This window comes from Natrix helvetica (assembly GCF_964273705.1).
Source record: "Natrix helvetica genome assembly, chromosome: 4".
NCBI lineage: Eukaryota > Metazoa > Chordata > Lepidosauria > Squamata > Natricidae > Natrix > Natrix helvetica.
In genome coordinates, this window is record NC_138550.1 from 172576779 (window position 1) to 172604776 (window position 27998).

General features: G+C 54.9%; 1 protein-coding gene across 7 annotated transcripts; it reads left to right on the plus strand.

Annotated features, from left to right (window-relative positions):
- Positions 1 to 8826: 8826 nt before the first annotated feature.
- NRBP2 (nuclear receptor binding protein 2) lies at positions 8827 to 27957 on the plus strand. 7 transcript variants are annotated; one of them, XR_014175297.1, is made up of 18 exons: positions 8827 to 9064; positions 13105 to 13227; positions 13331 to 13432; positions 13691 to 13780; positions 14004 to 14044; positions 14140 to 14234; positions 15572 to 15595; positions 15811 to 15894; positions 15979 to 16034; positions 16161 to 16256; positions 23998 to 24130; positions 24238 to 24340; positions 24690 to 24740; positions 24871 to 25006; positions 25535 to 25588; positions 26035 to 26098; positions 27174 to 27561; positions 27703 to 27795. XR_014175297.1 is itself a non-coding variant. In XM_081951999.1 (18 exons), the coding sequence occupies exons 1-18, from the start codon at positions 8948 to 8950 to the stop codon at positions 27814 to 27816; spliced, it is 1539 nt and encodes a 512-aa protein (XP_081808125.1). In that variant the 5' UTR covers positions 8828 to 8947; the 3' UTR covers positions 27817 to 27957. The 7 variants fall into 7 exon arrangements, 2 of the variants coding, with proteins under 2 accessions (XP_081808125.1, XP_081808124.1); XM_081951999.1 differs by having other exon boundaries at positions 8828 to 9064; positions 27506 to 27561; positions 27703 to 27957; XR_014175300.1 differs by lacking the exon at positions 8827 to 9064 and adding an exon at positions 9113 to 9342.
- The last annotated feature ends 41 nt before the right edge of the window (positions 27958 to 27998 follow it).

Consider the following 27998-nt stretch of genomic DNA (forward strand, 5'->3'; position numbering starts at 1 on the left):
TCCTGGGTGGTCCCCCACCCAGATGCAATTAGAGCAGCAAAACAAGGAAATGGGGAATCGGGTGGGGCTGACCCACATCAAAAGCCCCAGAGCACGCAGGGCAGAGGTGATATTTCCAGAAAAGTGGCACACCCAGAGAGCAACTATTCCACAGCTGCAGCACCCCTTAATACTGCCTGACCTGTTCTTTGCCTGCCACCAAAGTGAGCTCATTCCAGCAGGAGGGAGCTGGAGTGGGGAAGGAAGGAAGGAAAGAATGTGAAGGAGGGAAGGAGAAAGGAAGAGAGAAAGGGGAGAGGAAGGAAAGTTAGGGAGGGAAGGAGGAAGAAAGGGAAGGAAGGAAGAAAGGAGGGAAGGAAAGAGGGAAGGCTTCCATGAAAGAGCAGAATAGGAAGGGAGCTTGCTTTGGGGGGGGGCTGATCAAAAGCGGGGAGGACGTCTAAAGACCAAGAGAGCCCCCTCAGGCATCCTTTGGACCCTTACATTTTCACTCACCACTGCAGAGAAAAAGTTTTGCTGCCCGGTGCTTGACCAGGAGGAGGTCTCTAAGGGTCCCAGACCCCCCAGAGGGCAGCCTGGGAAGGGGTTAGGAAGGTGCCTGCTACCAGCCCCAGCCTGGGTGCTGCCTGCCATGCAGCAGCACCAATGTGCCAGACTGATCAGGGAGCCAAGGCCTTCCATCAGCCCCCCTCATTTTATTTATTGACCTGTTTTTTCCGTTTCTGCAGGCTGCCTGTCTCAATCCAATTTCTCAGCCACTGCAATGATGGAAGCCTTGCCTTCCCCTCAGGAGGAGTCCAGTAGAATCTTTTCTAATTCACAAATATGGTTGCAGGAGGAGAGGAAGTTCATGAAGGTTTCTGCCAATCCTGCCATAAAATGCGCGAGTCAGAAAAATTGCTACCAAATTCCTTTTGGGTTTTAGCCACTACCACAGGTTAATCCATTACCCACAAAGGTGTTGGAGGGCAGGGCTGGGCCTGGGGAGACCACAGAAACTCAGCTACCTTGCAGGTAGGGGAAGCACTGCCTCTTTAACCTCCTGAATAGAAGATGGGATGGAAAGATCACAAAGTAGGTCATCTTCGGCAGCCCTGGGCCCAGATAGGCCACCTGGGCAGCCTGCTCTACCTTCTTGTACTGCGCTCTAATCACTCCTCCACCATGGCTCACAGTTTAGATTTCTCTGGTCAGCTGACACGCCGCTCCCCCCCTCCCAGGCATTCAGCCTCGAGGGAGAAAGCTGGGTTTCCACTGCCACAATTTCCACCCTGAGCCACTCCCCCTCCCCCCATGCACCCACTCCGCAGCCCACGTGCAGGTAAGCCCCCTCTCGCTCGTTGAACCCTCCGCCTCTTCCCCGGAATGAGTCGCTCCAGGGATCTGAAAGGCCCCCATCTGCCAGGGCTTTTAACCGGGTTGTTTTTGTTAGATATTAGCATATATCGTGGCAAGTCTCCCCTCTGGTCCGCTGCTACAGCGGGAAACAGGTATCGTTCTGATTGGTCGAGGGGCGTACCCGATCCCTATAAAAGGGGAACCCTCCGACCACAGAGCAAGCTGGATCACTACTATTACTAAAAAAGAGCTGTTAAGTCACTTCGTGTCCGCAGTCTGTCTCTCGTTGCCCAGATCTAACATTGGCGATGAGGGTGGGATCGAGAGGCAGATAGGACGAAGAACGCTACCTCCAGAATCTCCGGATTTGATCCAGCCCAGGAATTCGGCAGAAATTCCGGAAGCCATCTCAGATCACCGCAGCGCGGCAAATTCAAACGAGAGAAGATGGCGATGCATGCTCCCCCTGCTCCTTTCGACCCAGCAAACGACGAATGGGAAGCCTTCATGATTCGTTTCGAGTGTTTCCTCGAAGCGAACGAATACACGGGGATCACCGACGCGAGGAAGAAAAACATCTTCCTCGGCTACTGCGGAAAGGAAGTCTTCAATACGGCCAGAGACCTCACCGCGCCTACTCCAATACAGGCAGTATCGTGGACGGCGTTGCAACAGGCTCTGCAAACTCATTACGCGCCAAAACCTTCCCGCCATGTCTGCCGCAAGGAATTCAACACGAGGAACCAGAAGGCGGGAGAATCCATAAATCAATATGTTGCAGCCCTACGAAAAGCAGCAACTCACTGCGAGTTCAGGGATCTGGACGAGCACATCTTAGCGCAGCTCATCTGTGGGTTAAGAGACATTTCGCTACAAAAGAAGCTGTTGGCAAACCCGAATTTAACCCTACAGATAGCGCTAAACGAAGCAAGAGCGTCAGAGTCAGCGGAGAAATCATCGGTGACCATACAACGAGGGGCCAACGTAAACCAGCCAGCACCAAGACAAACCAGAGTACACTACGAGGACACAAGCCCCGACTACGAGAATCCCGAGTTCGAGGACAGTCACCTGATGCAGAGCAGTCACTTGAGGCCTGGGGGGAGACCCGGATTCCGTTTGCCGCCCTGCGCAAGCTGCGGAGGGAATCACCCCAGGTCTACTTGTAGGTTCAGGAACGTTGTTTGTGCGCACTGCAACAAACTTGGGCACATCGCACGAGTGTGCCGGAGCGGAGTCCCTGCCTCACGGCAGCCACCCATGTACCGCCAACAGAAGCCCAACCCAGGGGCTTGGCGAAATCAAAAAGGGCGCCCAGAGAGAAATCCACAAGTGTTTACCCAGAGAGAAAATTTCCAAAGAGCTGAACGAGCGTATCCCCAGAGAGATTACTCACAAGGAGCTGAGCGAGTGTATCCCCAGAGAGAATACACACAAAGAGCTGAAAGAGCGTTCTATCAAGACGCTCAACGAGAGTATTTTCAGGATGTAGACGATGAGATAGAGTTGACCCAGAGAGAGGAGTTGCGAACGTATCTCACCACAATACATCAGGTCCGCCCTAAGCGGCCAAAAAGGCTGAGAGTCACAGTCCTCTTGGAGGGCTCACTCTGCGAGCTAGAAGTTGACACAGGATCGACCCTGACGATTATTTCATGGGCATCCATGAAACAGGCTATCCCTAGCCTCAGAAAGAGCCAACTACGCGCTCCAGACGTCCTGCTACGAGACTACCAGGGGAACCAAGTCCCCATCATGGGCCAAGGCACATTCCACATCTGTTTCAAGGACATCGAAGCCCAGCTGCCCGTGACCATCGCCAGCGCGCCATTACAGAACCTTCTGGGGCTTGATTGGTTTGAAGCCCTGGGGTTAGAAGTCACCGGAATCAACGCCGTGAGAAACAGCAGCACTGAACAGATTTTTAAGGAGTTCGAGGATGTGTTCAGCCCCGGTCTTGGTAAGTATGTGGGTAAACCAATATCATTCAATTTAGACCCCAAAGTGGCGCCAATCCGACTTAAACCGAGACGAGTGCCTTTTGCACTCCGCCCAAAAATAGATAAGGAAATAGATAAGTTAGTGGAGCAAGGAATCCTTGAGCCGGTAGATCACGCGCGCTGGGAAACACCCATCGTGACCCCAGTCAAACCAGACGGATCAGTCCGCATCTGCGCGGACTATAAATGCACAATTAATGTCGCGCTACAACAGAGCGCATACCCTGTGCCTGTAGTACAGCACTTATTGCACTCGTTGGGGCCAGGAAAGGTATTTGCTAAGTTAGACATGGCACAAGCTTACCAGCAACTGCCAGTTGATAGCGCCACAGCGGAGGCCCAAACTATAGTGACGCATAGAGGAGCATTCAAATGCAACCGGCTACAATTCGGTGTGAGTATTGCCCCAGGATTGTTCCAGAGCGTCATGGAACGACTTTTGCAAGGGATACCGGGAGTCATCCCCTATTTTGACGACATCTTGGTGTCCGCTGCAAACGAGGAGCAATTAAATAAAAGAGTCAGAACTGTTTTGGCCAGAATCAGAGAAAAGGGTCTCCGCCTTAAAAAGGAAAAATGCCAAATTAACGTGCCTAGCGTAGAATTCCTGGGTTATAGAATCGATGGTCAGGGAATACACCCCACTTCAAAGAAAATTAAGGCGATCCAGGACGCCCCCACACCACGAAATCAGACCGAGTTGCAGGCTTTCCTCAGACTACTTAACTTCTACAGCGTTTTTCTGAGGCAGAAGGCGACCGTTGCTGAGCCACTACACCGTCTACTCCAGAGGAACGCACCATGGAAATGGGGACGATCCGAAGCTGCAGCTTTCGCCGGGGTAAAGCGCCTGCTCACCACTGACTCACTGCTTGTCCAATACAGCCAGACCCTACCGCTGGTATTGACCTGCGACGCATCACCCTTCGGAGTTGGAGCAGTCCTCAGCCACAGGATGCCCGACGGAAAAGAAGCACCCATCGCCTTCTACTCCAGAACTCTTTCATCGGCCGAAAGGAATTACAGCCAAATGGACAGGGAAGCGCTGGCTGCTGTAGCTGGAGTAAAGCGTTTCCACGAATACCTCTACGGCCGCGATTTTGAACTAATTACAGATCACAAACCGTTGTTGGGACTTTTGGCGGGAAACCGCCCCACTCCGGTCTCCCTTTCTCCACGCATGACCAGGTGGACTGTTTTCCTGGCTGCGTACTCATACAAATTGATTCATCGACCGGGCTCCACTCTCGGACACGCAGACGCACTCAGCCGTTGCCCATTACCTGACATTCTGCCAGACCCCACTCCAGAAGTACCGGTATTGCTCATTGACTGTTTGGACTCTGGACCGGTTTCTTCATACGACGTTGCAAGGTTCTCCTCTAAAGACAATGTAATAAAGCAAGTTCAAACTTGGGTTTGGAGGGGGTGGCCGAAGGGCAACGTGGGCCCGGAATTCAAAATGTTTTGGTCAAAACGGGACGAACTCTCAGTGTTACAAGGTTGTTTATTGTGGGGGGATCGAGTTGTTATTCCGTATGTTTTACGAAGGAATGTATTAGATGCTTTACATGTGGGTCATCCGGGGATTGTTAGAATGAAGGCGTTAGCAAGAAGTTACGTTTGGTGGCCAAACATGGACAAAGAAATAGAGGAGTGGGTGGCCACTTACGACCCATGCCAGGAATCGAGACCAGCACCCCCGGAAGCGCCCGCCACAGAATGGGAGAAACCTAAAGCACCCTGGTCGCGAATACACATCGATTTCGCAGGGCCATTCCAAGGTCAGACTTTCCTTATAGTTGTGGATGCATACTCAAAGTGGCTAGATGTAGTCCTAATGACTTCAACCACGGCAGAGGCAGTCATTAAGGTTCTACGGCGACTTTTCGCCACCCATGGCCTGCCCGACCTCCTGGTCTCCGATAACGGGCCCCAGTTCACGGCCATGCAATTTGAGACATATCTAGCAGGTCAGGGAATTCGGCACGCCCTCGTCGCGCCATTCCATCCGGCATCAAATGGACAGGCGGAGAGAATGGTACGATTCGCAAAAGAGGCCCTCGCTAGGATGGGTCCAGGTGATTGGCAAACACGCATTGATCATTACCTTTTAATTCAGCATATCACCCCAAGTGCAACGACGGGTAGGAGCCCCGCTGAGCTACTCATGGGCCGCCGTCTACGGTCTCACCTGGACCGTCTTCACCCAAATTACTCTGCCACAGCTCCCCCAGATTCCACAAGCAAAATTCGGTCTTTTAGCATAGGGGATTCAGTATACGCCCACAACTATGCAGGGGGAACATTGTGGATGCCGGCAAAGGTCATTGGCATCACGGGTCCACGATCGTATCTGCTGGAACTAGAAGATGGGCGGAACTGGAAAAGGCACATCGATCAACTTCGGGGTCGCCTAGCGCACTCAGACCTTCGAAACGAAGACGAGATTTTCCTGCCTACAGAAAGTCAGCCACGCGAGAGCCTCATCATAGAAAACTACGACACCTGCGAACCAAGCTCGGGACAAGAAAGCACGCACGAAGCAGAGCAACCCCCAGGAAACGCAACCGAGCAGACTCCGGAACGCCCTAGCAACGAGGGTACGAAACCTCCCGAACGTGGAACGGGAAAAGCATCCGATCTGGAAACCATTTCTGACCAACCAGAACCACGACGTTCCTCCCGAGTAAGACAACCCCCAACATACCTAAAAGACTATGTTACCTACCGCAACGTTCCGTCTAGGAGGGGAGGGGTGTTAGATATTAGCATATATCGTGGCAAGTCTCCCCTCTGGTCCGCTGCTACAGCGGGAAACAGGTATCGTTCTGATTGGTCGAGGGGCGTACCCGATCCCTATAAAAGGGGAACCCTCCGACCACAGAGCAAGCTGGATCACTACTATTACTAATAAAGAGCTGTTAAGTCACTTCGTGTCCGCAGTCTGTCTCTCGTTGCCCAGATCTAACAGTTTTCATTTCTTTCCATCCAGGTTTTAATCCTGCCATCTCTGCCTGATTTTATTCACGCTTCATTTTATTGTCGTGTTTTAAACCATTTGTAAAGAGCTAAAATTAAAATAACGCGGATGCTAATAGCGAAAGTAAGGCGATCGGGGAAAAGAGCGGCCGGTGGACTGAGGGTCAGCGCGCCCGAGCCAGCTTCCCGGCCAGTAGCAGAAGCGACTGCTGCGCCCGAGACCCCCGAGACTCAGGAGCGCGCTGCTTGTTGCCTTTCCGGGCCCGCCGGCCACAAAGGCGTTCCGACCTCGGCCGGCAGGCAGCTCGCAGGATTGGCAGGAAGGCGGCGGGGCGTCCCCACTCAACCCCTCTGAACCCTGTCGCCTTTGCCATCGGCGGGGCGGCGCGCGCGCGATCCCAGCCCCCCTGCGCGACTGCATGCCCGAGCGCTTCCCGCCTGCGCGGCCAGAGAGCGCGAGGCGTTGCTGCCGGAGGCCGAGGCAGCAGCCTAGTGGGGCCCCGCGTTTCCCGACAAACGCCGCCGCGTGTTGGGGTCGGCTGGTGGCTGCTGCGGGACGCTGGCCTTACCAAGGTCGGCAAGGAGCGGGCGCCAGAGCCGCCACGGTGAAGCTCAGCTCGGGCGTCTCCTGCGGGGCGAGCCCAAGAAATAAATAAGACGGCGGCGAGCGAGGGGTGAGAAGCCAAACCTGAGCACGAGCTTCGCTTAATTGTGCGTAGGGTCCTCCTCCCTGTCCCCGGGCTGGCCGCCGCCCTGGAGGTCCACTCACCGCCCGGCTGCGAGAGAAATGGACGCTGCGCGGAGTGGGCCCGAGAAGCAGCAGCGCTGGAGGGGCAATCCAGCTCTGCCGAGGGGCTGCCCCCGCCACCCGCGCTGGATGCTGAGCCTCGCGGGCGGGGTCGGCTTGCCCTCTGAACCACAACGCTGGCGCGGTGGCCCCTTCCCAATACAGACTATTGCGGGGGAGGGGTGCCCCCCCCATTTGCCGCCTTTCAGCCCAGGCAAAGGGTGAACACCGGCATATAATGGTTGTGGAAGGGGAGGAGGGTCAACTTGCTAGACCCCACTTCCTGCTCCTCTGACACCCCCCCTCCCACATTCAGTTGGGCTGCTCTTGCCTTTACAAGTTTGCCAGTGGACTGACCCATCAAAATTATCTTCAATATCTTTATACACGGATGAGGAAATAGGAGGAGAAATTACCAAATTTGCAGATGATAGGAAGCTGACAGGGATAGCCAACATCCCAGAATGCTCAGGATCCAAAAGGATTTTGACAGACGTGAACCCTGGGCCCTATCTAACAAAATGAAATTCAATGCAGAGAAAAGTAAAGTCTTACACTGAGGCAAGAAAAACCAAAAGGACACACACAGATTGATGAACCCAGGCTCTTAATAGCAGGGACTGTGAGAGGGGTCTTGGAGGCTTAGTGGACAACCAGCTAAGTAGGAGCCAGCCATTTGTAAACTGGGGTGGAGACAACATCACCAGGGAAGGGCAGGAAAACAGTCTGCGGCCATGGGGTTGTGGGGTGGGTGGGTGGGCTTTCTTGGCACACTTGGCTGGATTCAGATGTTTCCACCAGAGCCTTAATTATACGCAGTTAACTTTTTGGTCTTCTTACCACACAGGACCCCCACCCCCCACCCCCGTTCACAAAGAGTGTTCTGCAGGATGAGCTGGTGGGATTGGCAATGCCTGCCGTCACCCAGTTCCATTAGAACAGGGGTGTCAAACTCAAGGCCTGAGGCCCTGGGGTGCTTAGATTTGGCCCGTGGGGCCGCCATGGAACAGTAAAGGACTGGCCTGCTGTGTTTCTGCCAGCGAAAACGGAGTCCCGACTGCTACGGACTCCTGCGACCCTCTGCCAGTGAAAAAGGAGCTCAGGGGCCCATTTCACTGGCAGATTACTCAGGCCACCACAGGGACCCCCGACATGAGTTACATTGAGCTGGCCACCTCCACCCTGCCCTCCCCCAGATCAAACACAACCCCGATGGGGCCCTCAATGGCCCTGCATTAGAAGGAGGGATCCTGGAGAAGATGCACTTCAGACCCGGCGGGGCTCCTGGCTCAAGCAAATGTCCAACTCTTCCTGTCTGCAGGCAGAGCAAAGCAGCTCCACTCCAAGGGCTTCCTCAGATCTGGGTTGGTGATCTCAAGACAGCTTCTCTCCTCTCACAAGGGACCCGTCTGCCTTTCTTGTCAGGCCTTTGGGGACCCATTGTCCACAGGGACCCATCCAGCAGGGCCTCCCAGGTGGGTGCAAGTGGCTGCCCATAACACACCAGAGACAGAGCCCCTTGCAGACCACCACAAGACGCCAGGTCTGAGCAGCCTCAGGGACAGAGACTCCACCCCACATGTAAGGGAAGGGGCCCCTAAACACCGGAGCCCTCCGGCGGAGCAGCGAAGGTCGGCCGTCGGTCGACGAGGCACAGCCGGACCAGCTCGGGAGGCGGCGGAGGCGGGCGGTCCTCCGCGCCGCCCCTTGGTGACGCCCGGCTGCGCTGCGCAGCAGGGACCGTGAGGCAAAGAGGCGCGGCGGCTGGCAGTACAGCGGCCTCCCGGGAGCAGTGGCGCGCGGGCCTCGTCCTCCATTGGCCTGGGCGGCGCCGGGGGACATGTCGGGGCGCGCGGAAGCGGAGCAGGCGTGCGCGGCCGCGCAGGAGGAGAGCGAGGACGAGAGCGAGGTGCTGGAGGAGAGCCCGTGCGGCCGCTGGCAGAAGCGCAAGGAACAGGTAGCCGCGGGCTGGGGCGCCGCGGAGGAGCGGGGGAGTCGGCAGCCAAGCGCCCGCGCCGTCCTCCCGGTCTCGGAGGCGGGTATCGCTCCGGGGTCGGGCGGTCCTACTGGATGACCTTCGCCTGCGCCTCACCCGCAGGAACGCTGCCCGACAGGACAATTTTACGTGTTTGTTTACTTATAACCCGGTCGAACTACATTCTCCGGTCCTCGGAAGCTCCTACCGGGCGCGGGGTTTCCCATTCCAGCCTTTGCCCACAACGCTCGCCCCGCGAGGTAGGCCCGTTGAGACGGCCCAGCCCTCTCCCCGCCCATCTCCTCCACCGCCACGCGCCCCTCCCCACACCCGGTGCCGCTTTCTCGGCGCGGGGAGATTATGGGGCGGGGGGCTCAGCTGGACCTCGGCAGTTCCAGCCTCTCAGTGGTGCGACCGGTGCTCCCTCCTGACCAGCCTCCCTCCTCTTGTCACCAAGCGCCCCCGACCGACCTCCGACTGTCTGCCGGCAGAGCTCCTGCCCTTAGCAAAGGAGGAAGCAGTGGCGAGCCTCCTCCCACCTCCCAGCCTTAGCGAGCAGGGGAAGCGGCAACTCTTCAGCTGGGGCAAGGCTCTCTTCCCAACTGCTGGCCAAATCCTGCCCTCCTCATCCCTCCTCCTCCCCCAGAGGGGGGGGGCTTCTAGGCCTCCATCTGGGACACCCTCCTCCCTGCTGGTGGAGGAGCCCCATTTTGAAGGAGTGGGGGGCAGTCCCAAGGAGTGCAGCCTGATTGTCCCAGGGACCTCCTCCTGTTCAGCCTCCCCCCCTCCAGTAAAGGCCTCTCAAGGTCTCTGGAATTTGGCCATTCAGCCAAAGTCTGGCTGGAGTTCAGGCACCAGCGCAGAGGCCTCCCTGGGCAGAGGGGTGGGGAGAGTGTACCCTTGGCTCCTTTGTGAGGAGGGGCTTGTGGGACCTCCTGCACAATATCATCCCAACCCTGGGGGGGGGGTGCCCCCTTGCAGAGCTGACGGAGGTCCTGCCCTCAAGCAGCTGCCCTTTTACCTACCCCAGAGCAAGCAATACAGCTCCTGCCCCCTCCCCTTTGTCCTGCCTCTCCCGCTCCCTGGAAGAGGCAGGCTGGGGTCCTCTTCCCCAGCGCCCCCCAGCCAGCAGCCGCCCTGGGCCTTTGGGCCAAGGGCCTCTCCCAGACAACGGGGAGGGAAGGTCAGAGTGGAGGAACCGGCCTTGCAAGTACATTGTAGCTGCCTCCCAGCTGGGATTTTGGAGGGGGCCCCCTGGGCTTTCTTTGGCAGCTCTCGGGTGGAGTTTGGAGAGCTTCCCGGGAGCTTTGAGGCTGCTGCCCCCACTCATCTTTACCTGCAGGCCTCCCCTCAGGGCAAGCGGGATTCCTGCCTGACTCGCCCCACAGGCCTTATTCAGCCAGCTCTTGGACCAAGCCTGGCTTTAGCCAGCAGGGGCACCCAAGTCTCTCTTCCCCTTCTCAGGCTGGCAGCAGCAGCTGTGCCTACCAGGCTGCGGGGGGAACCCTGATGGGGAGCTGACTGGCTCTGCCAAGGACCCCCCCCTGCCCCCCCCGCCTCTTGTTGCGGGTGGGGGCTCTGAGCCGCCTGAGTTTCCTCTCTCCTATTTCTCCCAAGGGCCGGTTTGGGAGCCGCATTGGGTTCGTTTGGGGGGGGGGGGCTGAGTGGGAGAGCCCTCCGGCTTTCTGAGGGATTGCAGCAGAGCCCCATTGCTCTCGCTGGTCACTGATGAAAGGAGGATCTCGCAGGGCTGGTCAGCCAAGCGCATCTGCCGGTTCTTGTCCTGCCTCCCCCTGGGAGAGGCTGCAGGCCATCCCTGCGTTGGGTGGAGCCTGGGCTTGGCTGAACTGCTGCCCCTGCTTATCTCCCCGGGGAGGGGAGGGGAGGGGAGGGGAGGCGGGAGGGCTTGACGGGAGGCTTATCAGAGGAGGGCAGGGCTGGGCCTTTTCCTGGTGGGGCATTTTAGGCAAGCGTCCTGCCCCCAGGGCTGCTCTCTCCTGGGCTTTGCTTGTTGTGGCCTCAAAGGAAACCTTCCTTCCTGCTCATGGGGTGGCCTTGGGGCGGGCCGTGGGTGGGCAGTCATTTTGCCTTGCCAGAAAGGGAGCAAAGCCTGCCCTGTCGGCCCTTCGAGGTAGACCTGGTCAGGAGATAGACGCCCCAGAGCCCCCCACGTGAGTTGATCTGGCCTCCAGGAAAGCCTGGGAGAGTTCCTCCTCTGCCCAAGAGCTTGGGTTTCTTCCTCACCCGCTTCTGTCGTGCCAGGCGAGGCGGTGCTTTTGCAGGGGCTGCTGCCCAGTCTCTTGGCGGGCATCTCCAGATTCCTCTACTGCTTCCTTCAATCAGGAAGCAGAAACTATGAGTGTAGTTGCCAGGCAAGGTGCAGATCTGGCAAAATAGTTTTATGTCCCATCCTGACTTTGCAGCGCCAGTAAACTGTGAACATGCCATTCGCCTGGAGGAGGGAAGTGGTGCGAAACCTCTTGTAAGCTCCCTTTGCAGGATGCCTGTCCACAAACCATCCAATCGGTCCTGAGCTCTCTGGTCGTCCCTGGGCTGCCAAAAGAACCCCACTGTCACCGGGTGGGCCCTCCTGGATCTTGCAGGCAGTTGCCATGACAACGGCTTCATCAGAAAGCTATGTTCTCCTTTGGGTGGCAGCCCCCTCCCCCCCCCTGCCCTCTCCCCACAGGTGGTGGGAGGGAAGAGGGAAGGGGAGGGCGAAGGGTTTGCTGGTGGGACAAGGTGGGTCTGGGCATGGGGTGAAGGACCCTTGAAGGCCACGGGCCCACCTCTTGAGTATTCTTTATTTAGTTGAGTGTTTTATGATGAACACATAGGCATAGATGCTAATTCGATATCAATAGAATTAGTCAAAATGCCTAGAAAAATATGTTAAAATACATGCTATAATTTATCCTTGAGAAATAAACAACACTAAAACCCAGGATCTAATTTTACCTGCGAGCTGTAAAGATCCTGTGGGTGAATCAGCTGAGTGATCTGCCCAAACACAGACCTGGAAAAGGAGGCCGCCTTGGAAGGAGGCCATCAGAAGGGAGCCAGGAAGGGGGTTCAAGCAGAGGAGGTGCTCCCCTTTCCTTCCTGCTTCTTCAGGGGTGCAGACCCCCCTTTCTCCTCCTCCTCCTCCTCCTCCTCCTCCTCCTCCTCCTCCTCCTCCTGCCAGAAAGCCACTCTGGCGCTTGGGTGCACCTCCTCCCCAAAGCCTCCAGTCTCAAGAAAACAAGATGGAAGAGCCTGCTGCTTCCTCCCTTTGCTGGCGGTCCTGCTGCTGAACCCCGGTTCCTTATGGGCCCTGAGGGGGTGAGGGAAGCGGCTGCCTTTGTTCCTGGTTTCCCTGAGCCAAGGGGCTCCTAGGACGCCAGATGCCAACCTCAGCCCAGGGGAGTCCATCAAGGGGCAGAGAATGGCAGAGGAGGGGATTCTGGTAGCAACATCAGGCAGCCACCCCACTCCGGAGGGACCCTTATTTGGACCTGGGACTACTCTCCTAAAACAGCTCCTGGAAAGTGTGTGTGTGGGGGGGGTGTCTGGCTGTAGTCCCCTCCCTGGATGCCCAGCCAGAGGCTTCTGCCCTTGGAGGACCCAGGAGGATGGCTCTCTGCCCTGTTTCTTCTGGAGGGGGGGCTGTGCTCGCCCAGAGGGCCGTTGCCGGTACAATGGTGATTGCTGCAACAATTCTTCGCATGCTGAGCTTGGAGTCGGGGTTGGTGGTGGTTCAGGGCTCATCCCAAAGTTCCACTTCTTCTGTGTGCTAAGCTTATATGTCACATGGGTCACGTGTGAGCCCAGGAAATGGGCTGATTTGGCCATCCCAATAAGGATGGGGGGAGGAGGCCCCCTTTCTCCTTGGAAGCTGGCCTCTTTCTCACCCCATTCCAGTGGTGGCACAGCTGGAGGGCAGGAGGTGGGCACCCTGTCTCAGCCAGGGTGTGGCATGTGTTGTGTGGGTGCCCGATGGTTCTCTGGCCAGCCTGGCTGCTGAAGCTGGACGATGCCCACAGGTGAACCAAGGCAACATGCCGGGGCTCCAGAGCACCTTCCTGGCCATGGATACGGAGGAAGGTGTGGAGGTGGTGTGGAACGAGCTGCAGTTCATGGACAAGGCGGCTTTCACGGCGCATGAGGTGAGTGGGATCCACAGGAGGAGCGGGGCCTGTGCCCAGAGCGCCCGTCCCTGGCTGGGCCTGGCAGAGGCTCCCTTCCCCTGAAGTGTCACTTGCCTAACAGGAGAAGATCAAGGCCACCTTTGAGCAGCTGGTGGTCGTGGACCATCCCAACATCGTGAAAGTGCACAAATACTGGCTGGACGTGAAGGAAAGCAAAGCCCAAGTGAGTTGACGCAGGGCAGGGCAGGGCAGGCGGCCAGACCTCGGGGGCTGGAGGGCTGGGTTCAGGACAAGGGGCTCCAGGAGAGTCCTTCAGAAGCCAAGAGGTCCCCGGGAGGAGGGCGCTGGTGGGCAGGGTGAGGGGCTGGCAGCATCCGCCAGGCCACGGAACCAGAAAGGGGCTGGGAAGGGGTTTGATGGCTGGGAAGGGTGCCTGAGAATAGGGGCGCCCATTACGAGCACCCTGACCCCTCCCCTGCAGGTGATCTTCATCACCGAGTACGTCTCCTCGGGGAGCCTGAAGCAGTTCCTGAAGAAGACCAAGAAAAACCACAAAGCCATGAATGCCAAGGTGGGTGACACTACCCCCCCCTCACCCTCCCGCTTCAACTGCTTGCGTCAGCTGCCCCGGCAGCCCCTCCAGAAGGTTGGGTGCAGGGACCCTGGTGCCGCGGACGGACTCCCCTGGTTGCCACACTGGGCCCACTGCCAACAGCCTGGGAATAGAGGGGGGTCTAGGCAGAGGTTCCCCCGCATCATGGATGGCCTTTCTCCCTCTGCTCTCTCCCCGACAGGCGTGGAAGCGCTGGTGCACCCAGATCCTCTCAGCTCTCAGGTAAGTCCTGGGTTCCCCACAGCCCCTCCTCAGCCCTGCTAGCGCCTGGCAGTCCCTGTCGGGTGCAGGGCTCCCTCAGCACTCTTTCCCTGCAGCTACCTGCACTCCTGCGGTCCCCCCATCATCCACGGCAACCTCACCAGTGACACCATCTTCATCCAGCACAATGGACTCATCAAAATTGGATCAGGTACGAAGGAGATGGGCCAGGTTAGTCTCTGGAACCCTTGCAAGGAAGTCTAGCTAGGCCCCAGCTGTTGCTAGGGGGACCCCTCCCTCTCACACCAGTCCCTGAGAAAGATCTGTGTCCCTCCTCTCCCTCCTGGGTCCTGAAGCCCTGGTCATCTTTTGGCTGGACCACTGCAACATGCTCTACGTGGGGCTGCCCTAGAAGGTTATTCAGAAGCAGCAGGGGATAATAGAATGCTGCAGTGGGGACCCTCCTGGAGCGAGTAACGCCACTGTTGCTCATTTGCTTCTGGATCCAACTCAAGGTGTTGGTCATTACCAGTAAAGCCTCTGGCAGCATGGGTGCCGGGTATCCGAGGAACTGTCTCCCCCCTCAATAGAATTGGCCCTCCCCACTCGCTTTGGATCCCATCGTCCAAACTATTTGGGCTGGTGGGTCCAGGACAAGACATCTTTTTTGCAGTCGCCCCCACCTTCTGGAATATTCTCCCTCTGGAGGCGAGGTCAGCCCCCACCCTCCTGGCCTTCCAGGGCAGCCTTGGCTCTGGCGGTTGGCCCAGGGCCCTGGTGGGGCATTCTGGGCTCAGGATGGCTGACGGGGTAGAGAGAGGAGCCCCATGCCCGCCTCACCTGACCTCTTCGGTTTTAGCTTCTTATTTAATTTTTCCCAATTTTAAGTGTTTTGTATTTTTACTTCTTCTTATTCCGTAAGCCACCCAGAGTTGCCACTCATCTCAGTGGCACATAAATTTAATAAATAAAATAAATAGGAGTGTGGGGGCCTCGTTCCATTGCTTTCATGCACACATGCACGCACGCACGGGTGTGTTGGCTGGATCAAGTTCTCCCATGCTTTCCATGACCTGCTAACAGCCCCACCACCGCCTCCCCCCCCCCCCCCCGTTGGAAGAGAAGAACTCTTGTGCGTGGACCTGCCACAGACAGCCTGGTGAGGTGGGGAGCATCTTCCCCTGTGTGAGAGAGACGATGCCCACGGAGGCAACAGCCTAGCCAGGTGGGAGGACCTTCCAGAAAGCGGCAGCAGAGCCTGAAGCTGGAGGGTAGGAGACAGAGGAAGAGAGCCAGGATGGTCCCTTCCTAGCATCTCCCACGGGGGCACATTCATTAGGCCGGCAAGATTCTGCCTAGCAAATAAAGAGCCGACCTCTGGCTGAATTGCTGGTCATCGTTCTTGGGCTCAGCCTGAGGACTTCCTTGCTCAGGATGAGAAGCAAATGCACGAGGCTTTTGCTGGGATGACACAGCTGGCACTCTCCTTCAGCTTCTGGGTAGGAGCCCCTGCACCTCTAACAGCCTTCTTCTCTCTCTCTCTCTCAGTCTGGCATCGTGTTTTTGCAAAGGGTAAGTGAAGCTGCTTGGAGTTGCCTCTTCCCGTCTCTCTCTGCTGCCCAAAGGGCCCTGCTGGCTCCCATTTCAGAGTTGAGTCCTTCGGCTCTCACCTGACTTCAGGACTGTGTCCTCTGGACCGCCACACTCTGATGCAGGAAGCCAGCTCTGGACAACACCTGGGGCCCCAGTCCGTGCTCTCTCCTAAGCAAGTCCCTTCCCTCCTGCAGCTCTTCCGCCCGAGCTCCACAGTCCGGTCCATACAGAGCGGGAAGACCCACGGAACCTGCACTTCTTCCCACCGGAGTACGGAGGTGAGAGCGAGCACCCTCTGCTGGGGGAAGGGGCATGGTCGTTTTGGGGCATGCCAGCTCCATGGGATGCCATTGGCTTTTCAGGGACGGCCGACGGCACAGCGGTGGACATTTTCTCCTTTGGGATGTGTGCGCTGGAGGTAAGGGCCTATGGGGGCAGAGGCTGAGTGGGAAAAGTTCCCCCTACCCAACCTCTGCTGCTGGGGGTCTGGAACCCAGCTGCTGCCTGCGTGGCCAGCCTGGCTCCATCTTGGCCTCTCCCACAGATGGCCGTGCTGGAGATCCAGTCGAACGGGGACTCTTCGGTGACCAAGGAGGCCATTGAGCGAGCCAGGCACTCTTTGGATGACCCCAACATGCGGGTGAGAGGCAGCCTGGCCCCTCTGAGGTGGGGCACGGCAGGGGGCGACTCCTGGAATAGTGCATAACATTTCAGCTCAGAATGGCGAAATAACCCTGGTCGTATGGGCAGACACGTGGGTGTTACTCTTGCCTTCTGGGGGTGGGTCTGATCTGCTTCCCGGGGCCTGAGGGAGTTTTATGTCAGCCCTCCTTTCCATCTGCCCAGTCAGTCAGTCTGGGCTAGAGAGGGGCCATATACTATACAGAGCCACAGGAGCAGTTTGGTGCCAAAAACTGCCTCCCGCTGGTGCCCTCTCTCTGGATAAGGAGCAGCTCGCTCCTCAGAGTCACCTGGGTACCAGGCTTCACCCTAATAAGAACGAGCAGCCATGTTTACAAGCAACCCGGGAAATTCCGAGGAGGAATGTTAGGTGGGAGGCCTCCCAAGGAGTTCCAGTGACTGCCCTGATTTGAGAAAAGCTCAGTGAGCAACGAACTATCAGCAACTGCTGATCTGCCAGCAGTTTCGCAACGTTCAGATTTGCTATCCATTTGGGGAGGGGGACAATCTTCACAAACCTTAGAGCCTAAGGCCAAGCAAAAACCACGAGGGAACTGATGGTAGGAGGAGGGAGGGAGGGAGGGAGGGGCAACGAGAGAGGAACGTGATGAGGAAGAGAGCGGTGAAATACACCCAAGACCCATGGAGAACTCAAATGCTATGCACCTAAGAAAGAAGATCCTTAACTCCATTTGTTGGGAAAGGTATAATTTACTAGAGGTCAAGTGAAATACAGTAGCATAAAGCCAGAAGTGGAGTTCACATGCCAAAAACCCCAAATCAAGCTTTCCTTGCCTTAAGTCCCCCCCCCCCCCAATGTCCAATCAAATACAGATATGCTTTCAGAGCGGTGTGGCTTCAAGTGTGGCTTGGAATGGAGAGCTGACTTTGAAACCTCCTCTTGGGGGGAAGATACAGTGAACTTTTTTTATATATAAATTTTTTATTTATTTATTTTCTTTAAAAAACAAGACAACACATACAGAACAAAAGCAAGGAGAAAAAACAACTTTCCTCAGTTTCATCAAGCATGTCGTTTGGTTACAAGTTTTTGTGCAACAGTTCTTACAATTAAAAATAAAGTCACTGGTTATCCATTAGACATAATTAAATATTTCATTGAGCATTATGTGTTCAAATTACCATTAATATTCTTTCATTTGTGACGGCCCTTATTTCCTTGAATCCATAATTATCTATTAGGCAACAATAAGTCTTTATAGAATTATAATATCGCCTATCTCTAGAGAGTAAAAAAAAAGATTAAAACAAAAGATTCCATTAATTCATATTGCACATTTATACTTTCAGTTAACCATAATGTCATCAATCATCCACAACTCCAAATATAATTTTCCATTATTAATTATCCATATAGTCATTAAGTATTTCAATTCATATGTGTATCCATTGTTCATTACATCATCATTAGTCCATTTAGTATAGGAGAAATCTTTATAGTATAGAATGATCACTACCTACAATTATACCTAGAAGTTCAATCATCCCCTCTTATACATTAGGTTCATTATTGTTCTTCATATATTGTGTAAATAAGTACTCTATTTCATAATAAAAAATAAAGTAAAAGAAAAACTTTCATAGCAGTAAATATAACTTTCTATTATTGCATAAGAAAACAATTTCATTTCCAGGTTTTTTTATCTAACCATTGGTAAAACAAATCCCATACTCTTATAACAGTGATGGCGAACCTATGGCACTTGTCAGGGCACTTGTCAGAGCCATTTGTCAGGGCACCCAAGGTGCTGCCCTGTCAGCTGGCCAGCACGCATGTGCGCGCTGGCCAGCTGAGTTCACCCTTTTTTAAAGGCATTTTTCGCCCTCCGCAGGTTCCAGAGGCTTTATAGGACCCTGGGAAGGGTGAAAACAGCCTCCCCGCCCCCCCCGGATGCCCTCTGGAGGCGTCAGCGAAGCCTCCGGACGGTCCCTGAAGCCTTCGGAACGTTTAAAACGACCCTCCGAGCAAACCGGAAGTACTTCCGGTTTGCTTGGAGGGTTGTTTTGAGCGCTCCAAAGGCTTCAGGGACCGTCCGGAGGCTTCGCTGACGCCTCCAGAGGGCATCCGGGGGGGGGCGGGGAGGCTGTTTTCACCCTTCCCAGGGTCCTATAAAGCCTCTGGAGCCTGGGGAGGGCGAAAAAAGCATGTAAAAATGGGGGTCTCGCCTGTAGTGCGCACATGTGCACTGGGGGTCACACATTGCATTATGGGTGCGGCACGCCCGCACACAACCCCCCTGCACTCCCCCCACTTATGGCACGCAAGCCAAAAATGGTTCGCCATCGCTGCTCTATAAAATTGCTCATCCTCTAGTTCTCTAATTTCAAATGTAAGCTTACTCATTTCAGCACATTCCATTATTTTCCGAATAATTTGTTTGCGGATGGCAATCCTGAGCAAGCAATGAAGTGTGCCTGTTTAGAAACCACATCAATAACTGTCCAGATTACTTTATTCCCACTGCTGTCTGGGAGTTCCACGATGAAGTCCATTGCGACCTCTTTCCATGGTCGGTTAGGGCTCTCTGCTGCAGGTTCTGGGCTCTTGGATTCAATCATCCCTGGCAGGCCCTTTTCCTCCTCCGAGGCCTCTCCCTTGGTAGGACTTTTTGTCACCTGAAGTTGGGGATCCTCTTCCAGAGGTCGTTTGGGCTTTTCCCCCTCCGAGGCCTCCCCTTTGGTAGGACTCTGTCACCTGAAGTTGGGGATCCTCCTCCGGGGATTGTTTGCCCTTTTCCTTCTCCGAGGCCTCCCCCTTGGTAGGACACTTCGTCACCTTAAGTTGGGGATCCTCTTCCAGAGGTAGTTGGCCCAGATGACTCTTCTGTGGTGGCATCTGGGGCCTTCTTCTTACCGCTGTGCCGGTTGGTGCACACGTTTGTGGCATCGGGGCTGGAGCCAAGCACTCTGACGCTCTGTGGCCAAGTTGACAGCAATGGTGGCATTTTATTCCCCCCCCCCGAAGGAAGGAACCTAGTTTCATCTCTAAACTTAGGAACCTCTTCATCACATTGGACTGCTCTCCATCTTGCAGCTTTCCCCTTGGTAAACCCTTCTTCCATGGTGGAGATTGCTTCTCTGTAGGAAGGTGGGGTAAGAACCTGTTGGGGCATTGCAGGTGCACATTTTCCCGCATCCATCCTGCAGGCCTCCCTTTGGTAATACCTTCTTCCCTTTTGGAGATTGCTTCTCTGTAGGAAGGTGAGGTAAAAACCTTTTAGGGCATTGCAGGGGAGACTGGAACCGGTGGGGAGGTCAATCCCTCAGTTGGCCACTGCCCAGTTTTCTGCCATGGTGCCATCTGCTGAGGGAGGGCAGGTGCCCACTGGCATTCCTCCCATCCATGACCTGGGGTTAAGACCCATCCCGGGGTTGCCTGCTTCACAGGTTTCAGTTCAACCAATGATGGCTGACTAGGGGGGTTTATGTGCCAAGGACCCTTCTGCTGGCTTGGAGGGGTTATGGGCCAAGTAGGTGCCCTCTGCTGGCTTGGAGGATTTTTCCATGTTGATGGCAAAGGAGGTGCCCAGTGGCATCTTATCCATCCATACTCTGGGAAGAAAACCCAATCTGGTGGTGCTTCATTCACACGCTGCAGCCCAATTTGTGGTGGCTGGCAAGTGAAAGATGCTGGCCAAATCCCTTCTTGCTGTCTGGGTTGAAATTCCCATTTTGATAGAAAATCTGCCTTCAACTCGGTTGCGTAATAAGTCATTTCATTTATCGCTGTCTGGAAGGAGTCAAAATCTCCACTCCAGGTTTTTTTCCCCAAGCCTTGCTTCCAAGCTGGAGGGAAGGAGGGGGAGCATGCACTCACGTTTAGTTGTCCGAAATGGTCCGGGAAGCCCATCAGAGATGATTGCGTGGGGATGGCTGGGATCTCCATTCCTTTCATCTTCTATTTCTTTTCCTCCCCTTCACTGTTTCTCTTGCCAGCTGAATAAATCTTGAAGTAGGAATTCCCTTTCCTTTGAAGTTAGCAGAGAAGCGTTGGCTCTCAGCTTCTTATCACCAAAAGCTTACTCATAATTGTTCGTTGATATTTTACGCTGTCCCGGTCAGCGTTGGGAATTCAGCACCCCCTCACCAGCCCTCCCTGTGAGGGGTGTGTGTGCTAATGATTTATTTTAAAGGCAGAGTTGGAATAATGTCAGCGTTCTAAATATCATGCATGAAATCAATCAGAGACCAAGGCAGAATCATCCTTAAAGTTCCAATTTAATCATACAGGCATGTTGGCACTTCTGTGGAATTCCAACTCTCATTCTCTTCCTGGAATTCCACCCAGTTGAAAGTTCATGATCCTATCCCCACACCCACAAATCCATCACATGTTCCAATCATCATCTTCCACGCTGGCATCTACACCCCTCTGCTTCCGGTCAGGTGTTGAGGTGCGGAGACAAAAGATGACCTTGAGCTTCTATAAAAGAATGACAACAATACATTCCACAAATCTACTCCTTTCTATTTCCCCTCCCAACTACTACACTAATGAAACAGCATAGGAAAATAATAGAAAGTGTGGCAGGCCAAAGATCCTAAAAGAAACATAACTACAGGCCTGACAACTGGTTAATTTATTCCACCCTACCCTCCATTGATGTTACATAACCAAATAAGCCCTTAAATGCATCCACTATATCTTCTCTTATCTGTTGATTGCGGGTTTCAATTAAATCCTTAATTTCAGACATTTCATCAGACACATCTTTAAAAGCAGTTGTGATCTTTCCTTCCAGAACAACAGTTTCAAGTGTCAAATTTTGTGTATCCACTGGGGGTGATAAAGACTGTGATTTATGTGTCTGGGCTGGGGAACTTCCAACGCTCTTAGAAACACTTAATTTTGTTTGTTTTGAAGCCATTTCCAAATATTCAAATCACACTTTTCAACAGTCCAAAAAGTCCACCTAATCCCCAGATTTGTTAAATCTTGTAGCTTGTTAGTAAGCCAATGCTGTTTTCTTTAATCTTGAGCTCTTGAATCTTTTAACAATGTTAACAGGTACTTAACAAATACTATCCTTCCTTTTAAGTTTCACTTTAACCACGCCCTTTGATATTCAGGCGCCATCTTACCTTTAGTTCCCCTTAATCTTCGCAGAAGGAAGTATTACTACATCAGAGTTAAAGTTTGTACTTGCAATTGTAATCACTCCTGTCTGCTCTGTCTGCCTCTTATTCAAATGTAGATTGAAACATTGATTGCAGGGATGGTCATGACGTTTTGTTTCTGCTAGAGCAGAAGTGTCCCGGACGAGGAGTTCTGTCAGGCTCCTGGGGGGCTCTCACCCTTCGAGCCCCAGAATTGCTCGTAGGAGTCTAGGGGAGCTCTACCCTTGCCCGGCTACTCACCTCCCCCTCTTTTCCCGAGGGGAGAGTTTTCAAGCTGCTAGACAGCTGATTTATGCTGTTCTGGCAGCTTAACTCGATCATGGGGCTGGCGTTCCCAAAGAAGCGTCCTTGAACGCCTACTGTGCCACCGGAAGTCAGAATGGTCAGAATTAAGGTAAAAAGGATATAAAAAGTGGTAAAAAATAAAGGAAGAAAGGGCAAAGAGCCAATCTATAAAAATAAGGGTGGATATAAGAAGAGGGAGAAAAAAGAAAAATCTATATTTCAAAAAAGTAAAAAGGGGGACACAAAAAAAATTATTAAACGCTTCAAAGCTTCAAAAAAAAGGATGAAGTGGAACGAACAACAACAACAACAAAAAGAATCATCACATCCCAGGCAAAGTAATATAAACACTGGCTGCCAAAAACATGAAAAAGAGAGTTCAAAGTTTTTTTCCCCTTCTTGATGTAGAGACCTTTCTAAGGTCACTCCAATTTCCCCTGAAACATTTTCATTCATCTTCCAAAATAGGTTTCCAGACACTAAAGATCCACAAAAACCACCTGCATAAACAACTGTGATTCTTGCTTCTTATCAGGTCTTAACCTTGAGTGAGAGAGTTTTTCTCTATATAATTCCAGCAGTAAGATTTGGTAACATTGTTTCAAGATCCACTAGATGACAGTGTTAAATTGTATCCAGTCCCTAGCCCCTTAAAGCTCTGCCTTTAAGAAGAAATATTCAAAAAGAAAAAAAAGGAGAACCAGGGGCTACGGAATAGTAAGAAAAGGGAAAAAAGGAAAGGAATCTTTAAGGCATAGTTTAAAAAAGAGAATAGCCCCAGTAAAATCACTTCCAAAAACCAAAAAGTTAAAAGTAAAGAGAAAGCTTCAACAACGAATCCACATTTCGTAACGAGTCCAGTCTGGCTTCCAATAATAAAAAGGGGAAAAAAACCGGGACGGTTTCAATTAACCCTGTTCAGACCTGCCGCTAGTTCTCTGGTTATACTCTATTTTCCTTAAATCTCCAAGTTTAGGGTGTTCTCTTTACAATTAAAAAAGCTGTATAGGTAGTATCACCAAAAATGGCATGCTTCTTTCTCTCCTTTCTTTCCTGCTCTTGCTTTGCAGAGCTGTCAGCAGCTTCGGCAACCTAGGGGCTGGCTCTTGATCGCCAGCAAAAGGGGTTTTTCCCCCCGAGTCTCCAGAGACTTTGCGGATGTCTCTGGATCCCCCGGGTTTTCCCCTACCTTCCACCGTCTCTTCGGGACAGCTGGGGTCCAATGGACCGTCCAGGCGATCGTCCAGATTCAGTGGCTACTCTGCAGTGACCAGAAAGCCGCGGTAGCACTGCGACGTGTAGCTCCTCCAGTCTCGATACAGTGAACTTTTTGTTTTCCCTGAATCCTCCCCCTCCCATCCAGCTCCCACCCCTTACAGTTCATGGCAGCCTGGCACTGAACCACAGCAAGAGGCAAGCGTGGAGTGGCAGCTGCCAATCAGTTAACCGCGCAGGAATTTCTAGAAATATTCGGGGTGGGGAGTTCTTATAAATCATGGGGTGATGAGGTGGCCAGAAAGCAAGCACAATTTTAGGTGGCCTCCACAGAAACAAGTTACCAAACTCAGGGACAGTTGGTTCCAGTTCCCGCTACCTCAACAAGACCCACCTTGAGAAACTAGGTTTGGCTGCAGGGAACTTAAGATCCTTACGTAAAACAAAGGTGTCGGCAACTACTGCGGTGGCATGAAAAACAATACGTTGGAGGCGGAGCTCAAAAAATGGGATGAAAACTGAGGGAGCGGGAGCAGCTGGCTCTACCAGGCTGGGCCCACCGTCTTTTTCTTCAGCCTGGAGGGCACCTCTGGGAATGCCAGGGGGCCCCTCTTGGCTTAACACTGCAAGGAAGCCTTTCCGGCTGCCACTGAGTGCCACAAAGCTTTTGCTTGCAGAATTTTCTGTTCATTGAACAAATCTGCACCAGTTCATTCGGCATCTGTCAAAAGCTTGCAGGAATAAATTAGTTTTCATCAGACACGTGAAACATCATCACGCATAATTGGGAGGATCCTGCTTAGTCAGTTGCCCCTGCCATCTTTTCAGAGTCCATGAGCCGGAGGACTCTGATGCTCCACCGGTCAGAAGGGTGTGGCGTTGGCATGGCTGGACCCTGCCAGGATGAGCTAAAGGGACTTAATCAACATGCCACAGCCCCTTTTGTGCAGGTCACCCCTTCCTGCTCAGCCCCCAAACTGTCCCTATGTAGGGCTGAGCTGCCTGTCTTGCTGGGAAGAGACGGTTTTCTGTCCTTAACCATCTCCCCCCTCCCCCCCAAGGAATTCATCCTGGGCTGCCTCCTCCTGAATCCCAGCCGGCGGCCGACGGCACACGACCTGCTGTTCCACCGGGTGCTTTTTGAGGTCCACTCCCTGAAGCTCCTGGCTGCCCATTGCTTCATCACCCACCAATGTGAGTTTGGGGGGGGGGAGGCTGGGAGCAGGGTAGGAGGGAAAGGCGGCCTTGGGGAGAGAAGGGCAGCTGCTCCTGGCTTGGAGTACCAGTCCTGTTTCTTGCAGACCTGTGGCCTGAAAATGTGGTGGAAGAGAAAACCAAGGAGCTGGATCTCAGTGAGGTGATGGCAGAGATTCGGCGGGCAGGGCGGCTGCCAGTGCAATGGAGGTGGGTCTGGCACACAAGCAACTCCCCCAGGAAGGCTCACCTGCAACATGGAGGGTGCCCACCTGCCTGCCACCTGGGATTCCTGGCTGACCTGGGTGGTCGCAGGCAGATACTCCCCCTCCCTCCCAGACCAAAGCTGTCTCCATCGCCCTCCCTTTCCAGCAGGGGGGCAGCCTAGGGAGGGCAGGCAAAGCAGAAGCCAGGCCCTTGCAGGATCCTCATCTCTGGCCTTGGCATTGGGGGGGGGGGGGGGTTTGCTGGCAGCCATGGCGCCTTGAACCCTTCTGGCCCTGTCATGCGGCTGCAGCTTCCACAGACAACTGGACTAAATTCCCACCCCCACCCCCAGATATTCAGAGGTCTCTTTCCTGGAATTGGACAAATTCTTGGAAGACGTCAGGTGAGTTTCTCCATCTTCTGCTTCTCCCTCTGCTGGGGGAGCACAGGGGAGGGGCTGGCCGTGGAACCGACAACTCTCCCACTTGCCTTGCTGGGACCCCTTCCCTGACCCATCTTGCTCTTTCTGCCAGGAACGGCATCTACCCCCTGATGAACTTTGCCACCGTCCGGCCCCACACCCTGCCACAGTCCAGTTCCCAGGCCCTGGAAGACCCCCAGAAGGCCCAAACCCCCACACCAGAGCCTTTGGTTGTGGAGACGCGGAAGGTGAGGGGGCTTTGGTGGGTCAGCAGCCCCCCTGCCTTGGTTGGAGCCGAGGCAGGCAAGAGGGGTGGGGCTGCCTGCGGGACTCTCCTCCACCCTTTGCACCACTTCAGTCTGTTTTCCCATGGAGTGAGTGAGGGGGCAGGAAGAGGAGGCAGACCCACCCCAGGGCGGGCAGCAAGGGGTCAGGCCAGGAGCCTCAGGACGTGTCAGGGCAATGGGAGGGGGACTAAACCCTTGACAGGAGCGGAAGAGAAATCTGCTTCCCCTCATCGCCTCACCTGGCCCTGGGGACCCCCACAAGAGGGCTGCACGGCTGTTTCTCTGGGAAAAAAGACTAAGCTGCCTAGCCGTCTTTAGCGGGGATGATGCTGCGGGGGGGGGGGGAAGAGTGTTTATTGGGAGGGGGCTCTCAGCCATGGGAGATGCTTCCACGCTTGAGGACAGCCAGAGGAGGGGTGGCTTCCGGCACCCCCTACCAGCAAGGCCTTGGCTGGGGCTCCTACTGAGGGCTGCCTCTAACCCCACCAGGTGGTGCAAATGCAGTGCAACATGGAATGGCATGAGGACAGGCGGCAATGGCGCGTACGTATGGCTGGGGGAAGTGCTTGCAGCTGCAGGCCGGAAGAGCACCAGGCCAGGCATCCTGGGGAGCAGAAGCTGGGACACTTCAACAGCCTCCCCTTGCCCTGCCTTTAGGCGCCCCTGTGAAGATTGAAGGATGGGGAGGTTCAGACGTGGTGGGCGCAGGGAAGCCCATGGCCCTCACACTGCAGATCAGGCCCCGCTTGGGGCCTTTGGGGAAGGGGCCCGTGGGGCAAAAGGGGATGAGGCAGGACAAAAGTCATTTGATAAAGCTTATTTTTGAAACTGCTCCAAACGACAAGGACACACACACACACACCCAGTACACATTTGCTTTCCCACGAATCCTTTCTTAGTAGTTTTATGAATAGTTTTTGGAAGTGCCTTCCTCTTCTCCGTCTGCCCCAGAGGGCCACATTTCATGCCAGCCTGTGCCTCCCTAACAGCTGACCCTCCTCCTCACCCTGGAAGACAAGCTCCACCGCCACCTGACCTACGACCTGCTCCCAAGTAAGTCCAGCCCGCTTCCCGTCTCCTGGGTGCAAGGGGCACAGAAGTGGTGGGATGGGCAGCGATGCCAGCTGTGCCTCCGGATTTTGGGTAGGCTCCCCCCCCCCGCAACCCTCCCCAACTCTGCTGCAGAGAAGACCTTGGGCTCCCAAGGCAGGTGCAGCTTCCTCCTTGCCCTGAGTAGAATCTGGACAATGCCATCCCAGGCCCAAAATCCCCCCACCCCCCTGGATTTCTTTATTCATTTGGCTACGTGGCCATGAAAACATCTGCTGGTGAGGACATCTAACCCAGTCCCTGCACGGGAGATCCTAAAGGCCCTCTGAAGCAGCCGGGTGCAATGCTCTGCAAAGCCCAACCTCTCCCAGGGAAGCCGGCCCTGGGGCCACACACCCTAGACCAGTGATGGCGAACCTTTTTTGGCTCAGATGGCAAAAGTGGGGGAGCGCAGGGGGGGGGTGTCACACGCGGGCGTGCCACACCCATAATGCTATGTGTGATCCCAGCACGCATGCGCGCATGACCAGCACTCCTCCCCACATTTTTTTGCATGGTTTTTTCACCCAAAGCCTAGGCTCCAGAGGCTTTGGAGGGGATTCTGGTAGCAAAATCAGAGAAAACAACCTCCCCCCCCCCCCCCGGAGCCCCTCCTGAGGCTTCAGGAGTTTCCCTGAAGCCTCCAGAGAGCAAAAAAACGGCCCTATGGGCAAACCGGAAGTTCAGGAACGGACGTCCGGTTTGCTCGAAGCGCCGGTTTTAGCACTCCGAAGCCTTCAGGGGAGCCTCCTGAAGGCTCCGGAGGGCTAAAAACAGCTCCTGAGGGCCTGGAGAGGGGGGAAGTTGTTTTCGCCCTCCCCAGGCTCCTATAAAGCCTCTAGAGCCTGGGGAGGGCGAAAAAGGGCCTCAAAAAAAGGCTAAAGTTAGCTGGCCAGCACATGCATGCGCGTTGGCCAGCTGACAGGGCAACACCTCCCGTGCCGTGATAAATGGCTCCGCGTGCCACCTGTGGTGTGTGTGCCATAGGTTCGCCATCCTGGCCCTAGACGTAGGGCCTTGCGGAGATCTTCTCTTGCAGGAGCGAAAGGAGAAGCTACGCCAAGGGACAACCAGCACCCTGGATGGCACTCAGAAGCAGACTGGTCACCCGGGCTGCTCTCAAGGCAGAGGGATGACACGGAAGGACTGCCTTGCACCCACCACTGCTTGGGCTGCTGCTGCCTCCCCCCCCCCCGCGCCCCCCATCCAAGAAAGGCTGGCACAGCAGAGTGTTCCTGCAGTGGCTCCCGGGGCCCCTCCTCCTCCTGCAGGGTTGCCAATGAGGGGGGTAGGAAGGGCTGAAGCAGCTTCGCAGGAGGGCCAAAAGCTGCACTATCCCCCCTAAGGCTGCTCATCCCTGCTCCTCCACAGGCGACCGTGCCAGAGACCTAGCGGCTGAACTGGTGCACTATGGGTTCATCAGCCAGGTGAGCCTTCTGCAGCTTCCCCCCCCCCCCCCCGCGGCTTGGGTCAGGGCGGCCGGTAGACGTGAAGGGCGGGGTGGGGGGGTGGGACGAGGTTTCCTCTGCGAGCCCAAGCCCATCCGCTCGCCCGCTGCTCTCTCCTAGGACGACCGGGAGAAGCTGGCGGCGTTCCTGGAAGGCGCCCTGCAAAGACCCCGGGACCCTCCCGCCCGAGGCGCCGGCTCCAGCCCCGAGGTCGGCGCCCAAAATGCCCCGTGAACCAGCACCGGCCGCCCGAGGAAGAGGAGAGAAGCCGCCTGCCCGGCCGCGGCCCCTCCGCCCCTCGGCCGCCTCCTCTCCCTTCCTCCCTGCCGCGGCGGCGGCGAGGGGCAGCGCCTTCCTGGGACGCGGCGGGAGCGGGGCTCGCCCGGGGAAGGCAGGCAGGGCGGCTCCTCCCGGGG